This window comes from Corvus kubaryi, unplaced genomic scaffold (genome assembly GCF_017639235.1).
Source record: "Corvus kubaryi isolate FWS band 111438036 unplaced genomic scaffold, C.kubaryi_AGA036_p1.0 133, whole genome shotgun sequence".
In the NCBI taxonomy this organism is placed as follows: Eukaryota; Metazoa; Chordata; class Aves; order Passeriformes; family Corvidae; genus Corvus; species Corvus kubaryi.
The window spans coordinates 2,030,737-2,047,263 of record NW_024580667.1 but is presented as its reverse complement, the minus strand read 5'-3'; the positions used below and the strand labels follow the sequence as shown (position 1 = coordinate 2,047,263).

At 40.2% G+C, this 16,527-nt stretch overlaps 1 protein-coding gene across 5 annotated transcripts in view; it reads right to left on the bottom strand.

Annotated features, from left to right (window-relative positions):
* Positions 1-5,205: 5,205 nt before the first annotated feature.
* The window catches only part of PKNOX1 (PBX/knotted 1 homeobox 1), a 39,056-nt gene continuing 27,734 nt past the window's right edge, over positions 5,206-16,527 (bottom strand). For all 5 annotated transcript variants that reach the window (XM_042033891.1, XM_042033916.1, XM_042033909.1 and 2 more), the window contains 6 exons: positions 16,423-16,522; positions 15,474-15,571; positions 13,337-13,465; positions 12,267-12,343; positions 10,587-10,759; positions 5,206-9,661 (listed from right to left, as the gene is read on the bottom strand). In XM_042033891.1, the coding sequence (XP_041889825.1) occupies positions 9,450-9,661; positions 10,587-10,759; positions 12,267-12,343; positions 13,337-13,465; positions 15,474-15,571; positions 16,423-16,522 (789 nt within the window). In that variant the 3' untranslated portion in view covers positions 5,206-9,449. The remainder of the gene's footprint in view (positions 9,662-10,586; positions 10,760-12,266; positions 12,344-13,336; positions 13,466-15,473; positions 15,572-16,422; positions 16,523-16,527) is intronic.

The following is a 16,527-nucleotide window of genomic DNA, read 5'->3' as shown; positions in this document are numbered from 1 at the left end:
TTTGGGCACAACTATGTCAAGAAGTTGAAGTGTTTGCCCAAGTCCTTCTACCTTTTCCAACAACCAGAAGTGAATTCCTTAGGTGTGGTTCACCCAACAGCTTTAGCACCCCAGACTACATTTGCAGAGCCCAGGTGTGGGGGATGGCTGCCTGCCATTTGTTTTTCCCTAGGTATTATGCTCTTAAATGACCAGAAATCCTAATCTGTGGCAGGTTCTGCACTGGTGATTTCTGATCAGGGTGAGAACGATGTGACAGAGGTTTTCGAGAGGACCCTCTAATTCAATTAGAACATTCCCACTCAGTGTTGGTAAGGACTGACTACATCTCCCTGGAAATAGTTTCTCTTTAAAACTCGGGGGAAGGGAGAGAGGTAGCATTTGACACTTCAGAATGTGTTCATTACAGGAAATTCTAAGCTGCCCTGACCTGCCGAAGGTGCAACGCCTTTATTAACCAGCAAATGGCACAAGGATGGGAGCTACACACACAAGCGCATTTGGGTTTTCATGATTTAGGGAGGGGTTCTGCATGTTTCCCTGAAGTGTGCATGCTTTGTGATGCAGAATATTAAAATGCACATTTCCAAGCCTAAGATCCTTTATTGGTGCAACACATCATAAAAAAGCCTGTATGTGACAAAAGTGACACCCATTCATTTGGGAAAAATAATGTACAAATTGTTTTAAGGCCAAAGTGATTTCAACGGGACAAGAGGAAATGGCCTCAAGCTGTGCCAGGGGAGGTTCAGGGTGGACATCAGGAAGAATTTCTTCACGGAAAGGGTTGTCAAGTGTTGCAAGGGGCTGCCCAGGGAGGTGATGGACTCCCCATCCCTGAAGGTGTCCAAGAAATGACTGGATGTGGCACTCAGTGCTCTGGGCTGAGGACAAGGTGGGGTTTAGTGAAACCTCCATGATGTTGGAAGTTTTTGCAACTGAATTGGTTCTGTGGTGCTGTTCTGTGATTTAGCTTCAACAGTGTGCATCTGCACTAAAGACAGCTGTTTTTTAATCATTCTGATACTGCATCCATAGCAGCATCCACAGCTCAGTTCTCTAAGGCTGTTGGGCTTTTTCCAGCAGCTGGCTTTGAATCCTGGAGTGATTTGCAGAATCATTATTCATGGCTACTCACAGTTCAGAAGTTCAAGAGACAAAAAAAGTCCGGGGTATATAATCAAAGATTAATTGTTGCCAGTTTCCAAAGAAGGGAAGGGGGAAGGAAAAAAAAAAAAAAAGCCCGGGATAAGAATAAAAAACCAGTTGTTTGAAAGCAGAATGGAGGAACTTAGAGGAAAATTAATATTTCTGTAGCTGCTGAAAGTGTCCCTGTGTGCACAAGTGAGTCAGGAACATTATTTCCCCCCAGCATCTGAAAAGCTGGGAGAGCAGCACAGGCATTACCTAATAAATGCCAACCCAGTTCCTCAAAATCCCTGGAATTTTGCCATTCTGAGTTCCATTTGATGATGATGCTTAAAATTTTCAAGAGCTTTCAGGTCTTATCCAGCTACAGTACTGAGTTAAGAAACTTAATCAGAATCAGCCGTGCAATACACAATTTTGTGTATTAAAAAAACCCCAAAACAACAGAAATATTCTCTCTCCTTCCTGGCCTTAACTGGGATCCTGCCCATGGAATCATATATACTGTTAAGTATCTTAGAAAAATCAGTACCTGCACAGTAATTGAATTAGTAATTATTGTAGTTGCATATATCAGTAAGTCCCTTTGTCTTTTCTGTGTGCCAGCCCCTGCTGAGAGCAACGAGTCTGAATCTTAAAGACCAAATAGGGCCATGAACTGAGCTAGGCAGAAACGCGAGGAAACGTAATTTGATGAAAGTTAAGAAATTAAGGAAAGTATCCATAGTTTGTAGCTCATAGTGAGAGGTTGCAGGAGGGACACACACACCCCCCAAGATAAAAACGGCACAGAAGTCAATCACTGGTTTCTTCCTCACAGACTCATTAAGGTTGGAAAAGTCCTCTGAGATTGAGTCCCAGCTGTGCCCGATGCCCACCTTGTCCCCAGCTCAGAGCACTGAGTGCCACCTCCAGCCCTTCCTGGGACACCTCCAGGGATGGGCACTCCAAACCTCCCTGGGCAGCTCCTGCCAAGGCCTGAGCTCCCTTTCCATGGGGAAATTCCTGCTGGTGTCCACCCTGAGCCTGCCCTGGCCCAGCCTGAGGCCGTTCCCTCTCCTCCTGTCCCTGTTCCCTGGGAGCAGAGCCCGACCCCCCCGGCTGCCCCCTCCTGTCAGGGACTTGTGCAGAGCCACAAGGTCCCCCCTGAGCCTCCTTTGCTCCAGCCTGAGCCCCTTTCCCAGCTCCCTCAGCCGCTCCTGGGGCTCCAGCCCCTTCCCAGCTCCCTTCCCTGCCCTGGACACGCTCCAGCCCCTCCAGGGCTCTCCTGCAGGAGCCAGAACTGGGCACAGCCCTCGAGGGGCCTCTCAGTGCCCAGCACAGAGGGACAATCACTACCCAGTACGATCTGCATATTTCTTCATGACTACTAAAAACCTAACTTGAAAAATTCTTGGATCTTAGGAAAAAATTATCTGAATTAAGTTTTATTGCCACTGTCACGTTTAGTATATGCATCAGTTTGTATTTAGGATTCAGGATCAACTTAACAAAAAATGTGCAAGGAATAATTTTCAGGAGTAGGTCCAAGGACCTCAGCTCCTGCCTTGTGCCAGTGGTGACACCAAAGTCCAGCAGAGAAGGTTTTCCCTGATTCCTTCACAAGGCCTGGATCACAGCTCAGTTGCATCAGGAAGACAAACTAAGCTTCACCTGCAAAGGTCACATCGCTTTCAGATTTTAGGAGGGTGTCTAAATGGTGATTTTTTCATTTTGTGTTTTAAATACATGACAGATGTAATCCCACATGCCTCACACACTCTGAACTTGCATGGATTTATATATGGATAAATAAATAAATACCTAATATGTGTCCCAGCCTTATTGTTGGGGTTTTTTTTTGCAGAATCCTCATTTCACACTGTGTGTGTAGTTTATTTTTCCTTGTTTTAGCCTTGAGGATATTGCTCTGGATTTTACAAAGAGAGTCATTTAGGAACAGCCCTAAGTTGCAGACTAAAGGACTTTGTAAACTGGTGCTCCACAAAAGCAAACCAGCTCACCAGTTATTTACAACTCATCTTCTGATTCCTGTAATGGCTTCTTGAAGAGAGGATTTATGTCTCAGGGGAATTTGAAACCATCCAACTAAAAATATTCTATATGGGACCTAATTTAGGTGATATAATCATATAATCACAGAATGGTTTGGGTTGGAATGGACCTTAAAGATCATCCAATTCCAACATCCCCTGCCATGGGCAGGGACACCTTCCACCAGCCCAGGTTGCTCCAAGCCCCATCCAACCTGGCCTTGGACTCTTCCACAGATGGAGCATCCATAACCTCTCTGGTCACCCTGTGCCAGGGCCTCACCACTGTCACAGGGAAGAATTTTTTCTAATATCCAGTCTTACCCTACTCTCTCTCAGTTTGAAGCCATTCCCCCTCGTCCTTTACAGGAGGGGGATTTTTTTTGTTTGTTAGGTTGTTTATTCATTTAAGATTAAGGAAAAAATTGCTCCCTGGCAGCAGTGGAGTTAAAATTATTCCCATTTATATCACGAGGAGTTACTGGCACTACTCTCAGACACTCTTCTAAGGTCAGACAAAGAAATGATAAATACTCCTTTGTCTAGAACACAAACTACTCAGTGATCCACAAAATATGATCCAAAATCTGCCCTCTTCCCTTCTGGAGACACACATGGGTGTCACCATGCCAGATGTTGGGGAAGAGACAGCAGGAATAAATGCTCCAGCATTTATATATGCTCCAGAATAAGTGCTCCAGCAGAAGTAAATCCAAGAGCACCCACGTCTGGTTTCATCTCTGCTGAGCAGGACTTGCATGCTGGATGAAAGGAGTTTGAGATTCTTGCTTGAAAAGAATGTTGTAATAAAGGAGCTGCTCACTTCCTGAAGATTTCTGATTTAGGAGAACATGGTAATTTTAGAAATGCATTGCAATGTGGCTAAACAAGTTAAGCCATGGGATTTGCAGAGAGGAAGTGTTTTCAGTAAGTCACTACCATATATGCTTGGAACCATTACTGGAAGTTTGATGTCCATGCCATTTTAATTAATAATTTTGAAACAACAACAACAAAAAACCCCACCCAAAGTCACAAGCATTATGGACTATTTACCTGCTAATTTTTTCTTTCATCGAAGCTGCTCCTGCCTTACAAAAGTGTAATAAAAATCCCCACACTGGTAAGAACTAGTAAACATTTTTCTTCATTTGCATAAACAAGAAACCCCAAACAAATACAAAGGCCAAGGACTTTCCCTGGCCAAGAACTGGTTAAGTAGTTTAGTACTATGCTTAAGATTTCCTGAAAATGTATTTGTCTTTCAGCCAAACAATACTGTTAAAGCAATGTAAATGCTTTGCTTCCAAAATGTGCTTTTTCTGTTCACAGAGAGCAGCAGTGTAAAACTAAATCATCCATGAAGCATATTCTCATTTTTAATTTTATCCCTTGATAGATCAGTTGCTTCAAAATCCCTTAACAACCAAGGAAAGAAAAGTTACAGGGTTCACATTTTAAAGACTGTCGACTGTACAGACCCAGTGCTGCTAATCCATGGGCACATCGTGGGCCTCTTCCATCACGACCTGGAACACTGGGTTCTATTCACACCAACTGTGACTCTTCATGGGTGTCTACAAGGTTGGAAAGGCCTTTCCCTGCCTTCTCACACCATGCTTTTCTCTGGCAAAACCAACTGTGACCACTCAGCAGGTCCTGAAGAACTAAGTCACAGAAAAGGAATGGATTTTATATTTCCAGGTGACAGGAATGAACAAATCTCCTGATTTGGGCAATCACCGAAAAGCACATCAGTGCCAATTTCACTGCACTTTGCACTGGACCATCAGGTTACTGTAGGACTTGAAAATTAAACAACCCAGAAGGTCTTTGAAGGAGTTTAGCATGCCAAGGGCAGGGGAGGGAGGGAAGGAATCCATGCTGAGTTTGAGTCTGGCACAATGAACCTGCTTTTGGCCTCAGCTCCAGAGTGAAGAGTGAAGTGCGTCCAGCTGATGGTTGGATGGTTTGCACACCACAATTAAACGTGCATGTTCATGGATATGCTGTTTTCAGGAGGTGGTGAGAGTTTGAATTTATTATTAGGAAACCAAAACATTTCACTTAATTGTTTAACATGCGAGATTTTCATGAGGGAACGAAGGTTAGTTACATTTCCAACAGGATTTCAAAACTACATTTTGCCTATTCAACTCTAAGCCAAATGTGAGGCTAAAATGTTGAAGAGACTAATCAAAGGAACAGAAGTCAGAAAGACAATAACAATACAGTACCTAAAAATGGGTAATTCACACATTTTTGACATTTGTGTCTTGCATAGACAAATACTTATTCATTTTTTTCTTCCAAGACGACTCAGCTTCAGAAAATAAAATGTTAAATCAACTTTAATTACAATTAAATGCATGTGTTCCAATTTTTCAAAACACCAGGGTGTTCTGGATTTTTGTTTCTTTAAGTGCAACTCTCATCCCTTGGAAAGGCTTTGTTTCATCCTGTGGGCTGCCAAGTTCCTAAAGTCAGGAAGGTGAACTGATTCTTCCAGAAACAATTCCATGTATTATTTCACAGATTTCACAGAACACTCTGAGTTGGAAGGGACCCACAAGGAGTCCAACTCTCCAGTGAATGGCCCACAAGGGGATCAAAGCTGTGCCCTCAGTGTCGCTGGCACTGTGCTCTGACCATCTGAGCCAATCTCAAGCCAGGAGCAGGGGTTTGAGCCACGTGTGCTCCTACTCCACTCGAATTTCCATACACCTGAAGCCACTTTGGAAGCACAGGAACTGGGAACTACAATTCCTCACTGTGGGTCTGCCTTCTGGCCATATTTTGAACATCAAAAAAAAAATTTGTTGTACCCCAGGTCAACATGAAATCCTGCCCTGCCAAGCCCTTCATCCATAGCCAGGTTTCCACTGGAAGAAGACCCAGGTATGCAGGCAAGGTAGAGCTGGAGGGCTCCCCAAAAGGTTCCTGACAGAGATCAGGTACCAGAAAAAGGTAAATGCAGCCTGATATGGATCCATATGGAGCTACCCTGAGGTCAGCAGGACTCCTCTGTGACACAATATCCAGAAGTAGAAAAGTTTCTGCAGAGCCAGAGTTGATTCTGAGTATTTTCCAACATGATTTTTTCTTTGTAACAGTCATTCAGAAACTTATCTGGATTGTTTTGGAATTGATTTCCTGAATTGCAATGCTTCCAAAGTTTAAAAAAAAAAACAACAGAAAATTGCCTTGCCTGTTCCAGGAATATTGAAAAAATTGGACTGAGAACCCTGTTTTGGGTTAGATTGAAAAAAAAGAAATTAAAAGTTTCAATAATTGTATTTGCAGAAGAATCACATTGATTCAAAAAACAAATTAGTTCTATTGCATATGAATATGACTTTAATTGGGGGCAGGGAGGGAATAATACATGGACTTGAAGTTAGGTCCCCTATAAAGACTTTTTAACTCATGTAAACATGTACCTTTCCTGAATGGTGAAGCTTTGCTGAAAGCAGCAATCTTTCTTACACAAGAAAAAAAAAAAATGAAGGACTCTACTTGTTTTTTCTTCTTTTAAATCATGAAAAGAACAAGCACTTCCCTGCAGTTCACACCCACTACAGATTTCTCACTAAATTGAAAGAAAAGGTTTGCATTTCATATGTTAAGCAATACTTTTATAATGGTGAAGGCTTTTCAGTATTAGGAATTCACATCCCTATATTTTTTTTTATGTTTCTAATCTGACAGTGAAGCTATTCCATATTCCCCTTTCGTAGTAAACTCTGTCAACTTCAGTCTCCAGGTATTGATAAAGTAGCTGAAAACAAGGTCACAAATGTTTTGAAAGAATAAAACTTCTGCTGCATGTGAGGTGGGGGGAATAATAATTTTTAAAAAAATAGTTAACTAGAAAATGGCTTCTTTCTGAAAAATAAACTTTCAGAAGTTTGCAAACCCTGAGGCCTGGTTGTCCAATTGAGTTTCCAATAAAACCCCCAAACAAACCAACAAATACAACCTGCTACAGAATGGAAACTGTGGGGGTGATGAAGCACTCTGGGAGTTAAAAACAATTAAAAACAAAAATACAGAATCTGTATTTAAAAACAAAAATACTCAGAAACTCTGAGTTCCAGTAATCCAAGCTATCTTTTGTAGGGGCTGTAGGCTGAATCTTTCCAAAGGAGCAGGATTTGTACATGGCTTGTCTTTTAAAGTGTTTTGGGATCAAACTGGATTTGACAACAGCCTTTGAGAAAGTTATGCTATGTCAAAGCCTTCCTAATTAAACCTTTCATTATTCATTTCCTGTGCTGTTTAACAAACATGGCTCATTAGTGGCAAAGCAGAGAAGTCAGAAGAAAACAAATTCTTTAGAAATCACCAGTCCAGTGGAGCAGATCATTACAGCACTTGAACTAAGGAAGATGCTCAGCCAGGTGTTTCAGCAGAAACACCTCTTGTGTTGAGTAAAAACCATTAAAAAAAAATATCTACCAGTCACTGAAACTCCTGTTATTCTCCATGTATGGATGGCAATGCCACTGACATTTCTTCCTGAAGTTTTTCTTCCTACCACCTCAACCTTGCCTTGGAAGACAATCTGCCATGACCAGCTTTACATTCCATCATCCTCCTGAAATCAAGGGGACCTAAGCACGTGCCTGAGTGTTCTGAGAAGCAGAAATTAAGTATTCAATTCAATATTTGCATCTGCCAAAGGGCTTTGTTCAAATACAGTGTCTAAAGAGTCTAAAAGCTACCACCTTTCTCCCTGTCATGTTAGAAACACACCCAGACTTGGTCTAAGTCAGAGGGAAGTCCTGGCACTGTGACAAATGGACAGGGACAAACGAGGGTGTTGATCATACCATGAGGCTCTCGAGTCTCTTATTCGTACTCAACAACGGGAAATACAAAGTTCCAAAAGCAAGTGTTCATGGATAGACAATCACAGACTTCAAACTTTGGGAAAATAAAAGAAATGAACTGTTACCACAACAAAAAAAACACCCCCAAAACCAAACCAAAACCCAGCTGTTTTAATCACCAGCTCTTCGTTTTTTAAATGACACACAAGGATTTCCTACTCTAACAAAGCCTGCTGTATATTCTGGTAGTAAACTTCAGATCCGAAGAAATTTTATATAAATCCATGTTATATTTTTCTTTTTGTATTAGGGGAAAATATTTCAAATGCAATAAAATAGCAGAATTCATGACTGTATAGTAGGCAACTTTTCATTTTTTTAGATTCAGTTGTACAAACTATAAATGGTTAAATTTCTCTAATAATTGGAAAAGTTGTGGGTATTTGAACTTACTTACCTGAATACTCATTTAGCAAATATTTTCAGATACAAGTCTAGATACAGAGTTATGCAATTTGAATATTAGTTTACACATAATATAAATCAATGTTTGACAATATCAAAATCCCATCAAACAGTGGGCCCTTCTTATGCTATTATCAAATATAGTATATCACTGTGGGATAGCTGAGAATCATAGAATGCTACTGTAGGCTTGTTTATTAAATTGGGTCAATTTTCAGACCTTCCAAATAGGAATACTAAACATTCATTTTTCCCCTCTGGAAATTCTTTTTTTTTTTTTTTCCTCCTGCTTAATACAGTTGTCATCCCAATTTCTAGTGAATTTATAAAAATATTTTTTTTATCCAATAACCCCAGCAAGGTAAAAATAGGAGTTTTTATAGCAAATGATAAACAGGCTCACGGACTATGAGAGAAACTAAACTTATTTAAACTGCCATACATTCTCTACTGAATCACACATCAACAGTTTCTTTTTATGTGTGTTGCTGTCCACCTCAGACTAGCAGTTTTTAAGGTGCAGAAGCATCTTTCAAATATATGCATCTAACTCAATAATCAAGTTCCACACACTAGTGTCACATGCTTTAAATTTACATCACCTGCCCATCAAAAGCTGTGTTAAATAACAGCACTAATTAAAACTGCATAATTCATCAGAAACTGCAGCACTTCCAATTCAGAGAACAAAGGGGTGCTTACGTGGTTCTTTATATTACTAGATATAATTTTCTGAAATAAGGAAAGGAAAAGAAACAAACAAAAAAACCCCACATTTGAAAGAAGTTGCTGCACCTGCAAAAACACTCTTTAAGCTTACTATGAAATACAAAAAAGTGCACCCTTCTATATCTACATATAAAACATATTAGAAATAAAACTTGTGTAAAATGTTTGCTGTGCAAACTATAAAAAGTCAGTCAGTCAGTCCATTCTTTTTCCTAAGTGTTTTTCTCCACACTCTTGCTTCCTACTGCAGAGAATCGCTGTTATCCAAGACCAGCCCACTGATATTTGTTGTCGAGAGGTCTCCTCCGTCATCCTCACCGCTGTCCACAGACTCATCCTCGCTCTGGCCTGCCATCATCACCTGCTGCACAGCCAGGGTAGCACCATCGGATGACAAGGACTGCAGACTGTCTACATTCATGTTGACTGGAGCTGTGATGGTCACGACAGCACCTGCAGAAGCACAGTCACAGCACTTCAGCGCCTTCCTTGCCTTCTACTTATACGTAACAGAGCTTGTTTCTAATCAACAGGAAGGAAACTTAAGGAACTACATTAAAATAGAAGTTCTATAGGTTGTCAAATACTTAAATATCAGGAAATGCCAGAATTAGGTTGGTCAGGAATCTTAAACTTTGTGTTGTGAATCTTAAATCTGTGTTTACAGCAATTCCCCAATGAAGTCATCACAAGGCCATTTCTGCAAAGCATTCCAGCTTAATTCATTGCAGAAAAATTGGAGTTTTCACAGAGATTCAAGGTGACTTAAATGGATAAAGCTGTTGTCAGATCCAGCAGAGGCTGAGGGAGAAGTTGTTACAAATTGGAAAGAATAAAGCACCAGGCAGCAGGACAGAAAGGATGATGCTGAGACTAAAGCAGTTCTTTATCTTTCTTAAATTAAATCTTTTTGTTTGATCTGACGCTGAGGAAGTAACTTCAGTTGAAGTCTTTGGAGGCTCTATGACATTTTTCTGCCTCTCATTGTTTGGTTTGAACCACGTGAGGCAGATGTGGAACTGCAGATCCTCAGCCATGAAGCTGAAGCTGCTCATCCAACAGGACACTCCTGACCTGTGCACACACACTGAAAGAATTTAGCTGTACATCACAGTTGTGCACCCTTTGTTCTGTCATTTTGTAACTTTTGAAACAAAAGCAACAGTTTCTCAACATAAATTCCAATACAATGTGCTTCCTTAAACCACAGAAAATTGTTACAGGAAAAGTGACACATTTCTGCTATGTTTCCCCAGATTAAAACCACATTTATACTGAAATATCCAGAAGTTCCCCTCCCCCCAGAGGCATCAAACCCTCCATTTCCCTGTCAGAGAGGAATTAACTTTATTATCCATGTTTAGGCAGCTCTCCTCACCGTCTGACATCGTGAGCTCGTTCGATTGCTGCTGAGCAACTCCTGAGGCAATGGAGTCAGGCCAGAACCTCTGGACTGGTCGGTTCTGGGCTGTTTTCTTCTTTGTTTTTGGAGTTTCAGAACAACTGGAATCCAGCATTGGCTGAAGAATTCGCCTTCTAGCATTGATAAACCTAAATACAATTGAGGGCAAGGTAAACTTAGGACCTTGGGTGCAAATTCCCTCTATCACACACTCACAAAGTATGCAGCAGGAAAAAAAGCCCTAGGAATATAAAATCTATCAGCTGGGGTTCACATTCTTTTTAAAGTGTAGAACCACTCCTAGAACACCAGCATCCTTTGATTTTGGTAAACTAGCTAAGAAAGCACTTCTGTCATTTTGCAGCTAACAGCATTTTTTTCCCCCACCTCAGAAGGAAAAATTCTCCAGACAGCACAACAGCTGTACACTTCAGGATCTCATTAAAAACTAAGCACCAGAAAACTTGCTGACAGCCCATCTCAGAAAGCTGATACTCCTCTCATCAGGGTTCACCTAAAATCTAGCCCCTGCCCAACCTGGCTTGTTTGGCCTGGTTTCATTTACCCCCTTAAGCTTCTGTATTACTTATTTTACAGGCTCCTTGGCTTTCCAAGGGCTGGCTCCTGATCCAGGAGACAACAGCAAACACATTTTTTCAGATCTGTCCTGATTCCTTTCAGTTCTCTGATTTTCACTTGCTTTCTTCAGAGTGCTAATTGCTGCCCTTCCCCTTTCTGCCGGTGAAAATACTTAAACTGAATCAACTTCAACACAGTGAGCTGTGGCAAGGAGCTGGGTCTGAGGATATCACCCCTAAATCTCACAAAACATATCCAGGACCCACCTTTACCTGCAATGGGAAGAAATCAGGTGCAGCTGGTAGGTTCCTAAGCTGAAAAGACAGCAGTCAGAGCACAGAGCTACATGACCACATGTCACACAGGCATAGCCACCCTGTTCCACTTTTGGAACCATCTTATCACTACCTTGACTATTTCCCCCCTGGACCCCTCCACAGCCTCACACCCAGTGTCATCTTTGAAATCTGAGGCAGATCCCTGCGGGACTTTGCTGCAGCAATTTTAGGAACTGATGCCACAAGGTGAATAGGACACGTGTCAGCACCTTCCCTCCTCTCTTCTGCAGGGCAGGTGTCTTATCTTACACCTCCAGGGAAGATAGGACATGACAAAACATGCTGAACCATGAACTGGTGTAGTTGAGGAACTGCCTCTCCATTCAGACATCACTGCTCAGGAAGGCATCCTTTGATACAAGAGCAGAATCTGTTAACAGTAACTTCTTAAACACCTGCAGCCATCAGGCCACTAAATGCCTTTTTACTTCAATTTCTTTACTTGCAGAAGAGACATGAGAGTACTTCCATCTCTCTCAGCACTAGAACAGAACACAATTCCTTAATGCTGCAATGTTTTCTGGAATCCTTATATAATTTAAATGGCATGAGTATTATTGTACCTTATAAAAATAAAATGCTTGTGTGCCAGGGCATAACTCTTGAATTTCTATACATATTTTGTAACATATGTAGAATATGTAAGTTCAACTCCAGATGTCCAAGTTCTATTCCTCACTAGTTCTAAGCTAAGCACGTGGAGACAAGGACAGATATTAAGTAAGGGCTTTGCTCTTACCAATTGTTAACCTGGAGTAGTGTCAGATTTGTTTGTGCTGCAATCTGCTTCTTCTCATCCTCTGTTGGATACGGATGCTAAAGAGGCCAAAAAAGCAAACAAAAAAGGCATAAGCTTGTTTTTCACCTCCTCATCAAAAATCTGAACTGCTTTATTACATCTGATTAAAGATGGTGGATTAAGGCCATCTGACTCATTAAAACACAAACCTTAGAAACCCCACAAACTTCTATAGACAAAAATAATTTAACAAAGAGTGCTTTGCTACACAAAAACTGATTCTATCCTCGAGAGAGTCTATGGCACCATGTGTAATTCAGAAGGAAAAGCTTCTCATGGCTGACAGGCTTTATTAAAGAGCGTGATCCCTGGGCAGCACAGCATGTGAGCAGCTCTGATTAGTTCTGCTGGCCAGGGCAGTGTCATATGAGAGAACTGAGGAGCACTCTGGAGTTAAATAAAGCTGCTCTGAACTGAGCAGATGAGCATGGGAAGTAACACAAGAAGTGCACACGCAATTTCCCTGGATCAGTTCTCTGCTGCAAAACAGTTGTAAAAGGCAAAATAGCAATCAACTAAACATTGTAATAGCTTGAGACCCATTTATCCTTTCAAAGTATTCCTGCAAAGGAAAGACAGCTGAAAGCACAAGCAGATAGTGACATGCTTGGTACACATCAGAAGGATTGGAAAGGAGATAAAGACAGAAAATTTGAAATTTTCCTCTGTCAAAAATACTGCTAAAACATCACAAAATACAGGTGGAATTTCTTTTCCTTGTGCCATGAACCAGGGTGCAGAGAGCGTTAAGTTCCCAACACAGTGAAATGAAGAAAGGCTCCTTGTAACTGTATTTATTGAGACCATGAAGTACAAACATAACATACTTATTAAAATATTAATAAGAGTCAGCTAGCATTAGACTGTGGAACTACTCCAAATGACTCCAGGGAAAACTGAACTGAGATTCCATAACTGACAACAGAATAACTTCACCTTGTTTATGAAGCAAAATCGTAAGAGACCACATGAAAGAGCTACATAAAAAACTGACCATGCTCAGTCCTTACCCCTATGTGCTGAAAGAGCCAAGATCTCATCACATTTGTAGCGTGCTTGGGAAGAACTCCTCTCTTATTTTTGGATGAGCCATCATCTTGATGCAAGATGCCTAGATCTTGGTTTAATTGCAACTGGAGCTGCACATGTAATTTGAGAAGAATTAAGGCAGTTAACATAGTAATGGCAGTTCTGTATCAATGAATGAACAACTCATTTATAGAAGGAACAAAAAGAAATTAGGCTTGAATATCTTGAATATACTCACTGTGTGCAAACACAAACAACTATGGAAGCTGTAAAATATTACTGATTTAAGACTTAAATGGAGGACAAAGTAAAATTAATTATTATGCTGGAGTTGCAAACAAACATGCTAAAGGTCCTGCTAAATAAATGCATTAAATTCTCAAAGAGCATTAAGATCTATACAGTAGAACCTATAATTCACTTCACAAAACTCATACTACTTCCTAAATACTCAGATTTCTTTCTCTTTGTTTTTCATTTCCGATGGATTCATCAAATCATTTGCACATTGGTTATCTGAACATTTGGGAATACATTCTTAAATGCTTATATTGAAATAGAAAGAAACATAATATAAATTGCATGTAAGATTCTATTTAAGACAATTGCAACTGAAATAATTTTAAATCAGGTTTTCCAGACAAACTGGAGCAATTTCTTAAGCCAATCAATATGTAGGAAATGAGTTTTAAACAAGGTTTAGGCTATCAAATTACTACAAATATATATTTGGAGCACATTTTAATTTCCAAATTAATGTCTTACATTCTAAATAAACTGCTTGCCTATGGAGGCTTTATACTGAACTTTCAATAGCTTTTCCACAGTATTTTTCCCTACCTCCACAGCATTCTAAAACACTGAAAAAGAAGATATTGAAGAAGAATCTTCTGCAGGTGACCTTTGCATAGGTGGGTTTCGAGACTCCTACTAACATCAAGAGTAGTCACAGATGTACACAGAAGGTCAAGTCCTTTTTTTATTTATAGGCTAGAGGCATTATTTTCCTCTCAGTATTTTTTTTTTTCATAAAAGCTAAAAATCCCCATTTTTTTCAAAATCCCTTCAGTCCAGGAGAGTAATTTCACATATTTCTTTGTGAAAGGTGTGTGAGGACAGAGCTGTCTGTATTCCAGGGGAGAACATGGGTGAGTACAGATATGCTCCTGCCAATTAAAAGAACACTCTGTGCACACTTTTTTGGTTGGAAGGACAGAATAAGGAAAAAGAGAAGCCAGTGAGTCAGTGATTACCAACAGATTTTATGCTGTGGAGATGGGAGCTCCTCATTCGCATTTTTAATGAAATCCAGATTCCAGGAAGATTTGATTTACCACTTCCAGAGAAAGCTATCAAGGTTTTCTGTACCAGAAGGTGGTCTAGTTTTCATGTTTCTTTAGTTGTTTCTTTGATCTCTTCAGATCCAACTCTTTAGAGCCTCCCTCAAAAGAGTGCTGGTCCTTATATTTTAGGGTATAAGGAGCAAAAATTAAAGATCTCCCAAAGTCTTAACTGAGTATTTTGGAAGTTTTATAGAAAAATGTTTCTCAAAATAGATAAACTCTGAAATACATACAGTTTCACAGTACTAGTGGTTGCCTTTGTGATAAAAACCCAAATTTCTCACAACAGCAGTGTGGCACCTTAATGCAATACATTAAATCTATCTATAGATTCTATCTAAATAAATTAAATCTATCTATATAAACATAGTTCAATGATTAGAAGAGTTTTACATTGAAAAAGTGTTCATTTAATTCAGAGGGGTTTTTGGTTTGTGTTGGTGGGGGGATTTTGTTTGTTGGGTTTTTTTGTTTGTTGGGTTTAGGGAGGAGATTTTTTTTAATTTTAGTTTGGGTTTTTTTTTTTCATTCCATGTCCCTACACTCTTCTGGCACCAGTAAAGGAAGACAATTAACAGGTAGGAACTCTGATGACCTGTTGTGGCAAGGGGGACCTTGTGACATATTATACAGCCTGTAACTCCCACAGCAGTGGCCTCACTAATTTACCATTAATTACTCGTTCTGCCAGTGTGTCAAACTTAAATCAAAACTCTAAAAGCACTGAGATGTATTTCCACCCAGAACACCATTCTGTGGAGCCCATGAAACAAACCTGCGAGTTCTGGATCCGAATAGTCCCAGGTGACAGTGCCTGTGTCACCACTTGTCCTTGTGGAGTGACCACAGTGACTGGCTGATACACTGTCCCCCCTTGAAGCAAAACAGAAACACAGATTATGGGGAAGAAAAAGCCCTTCAAGTATTATTCTCTTTAAACACATCAGCACTGCACACCATCCAAGACTTTTGATATTATATCAATTATTCTCTTCTAGTCAGCATGCAAGATGTGCTCTTTGCTACACTACAATTTTCTTCCATCCACAAAAAACTGTATGAAATTCGATTTTATTTCCCTGTATTTTAGGCATTCCAAATCTATTTTGAAAGGGAAATGCCATGATTATCAGGCTATAAAGCAGTTCATCACGTTGTTTTAACTGAGTTAGGTCTTCAACCAACAAGGGTCACAACACCAAAATCACACCTATGTGTGGCCAGTGCTTAGGGCAGGCAGCTGGGTTTGATTTAAAACCTTGCTGAGAAGTAAGATAAAACATTTCAGCTCAAATGTCATTTCCATATAACAAGGACAGCAAGTATGTCACAGACTTGCAGGTGTGGTTCCAAACTCCAGGGAGCATGAGGCAGCCAACAAGTGCAATGGTTTAGGCAATGCATGTTTTTGTCAAATAGAATTACTCTTTTTAAAGGGGAAAAAAAAAAAGGAAAACACCACAGTCTGTGGAATGTCTTTTAACAAATGCAGTGTTGCACAGAAAGATCTCTTAATATTACATATGTAACTGCCACTGCCATAGGCATACTTGCTATACACATGAATTAAATAAACATTCATAAACCAGTAAAGCACTTGACTGTATTACAACAACTTTTCAGGTATTAAAACACATTTATAAAAGTATTTGTGCAGTTTTTGTAACAACTATAAAAGAAACCCAGATGAAGAGCAAGGTGCCAGTTGTTTTTGTGTGTCATACCTGCTACTGTTGCCATAGTTACATTTCCCTGCTGCAATGCTGATGCTGGCACCATGATCCCTTGGGGACTGAGTGTGCCTGCAATGGCACTTGGAATTTGCTAGA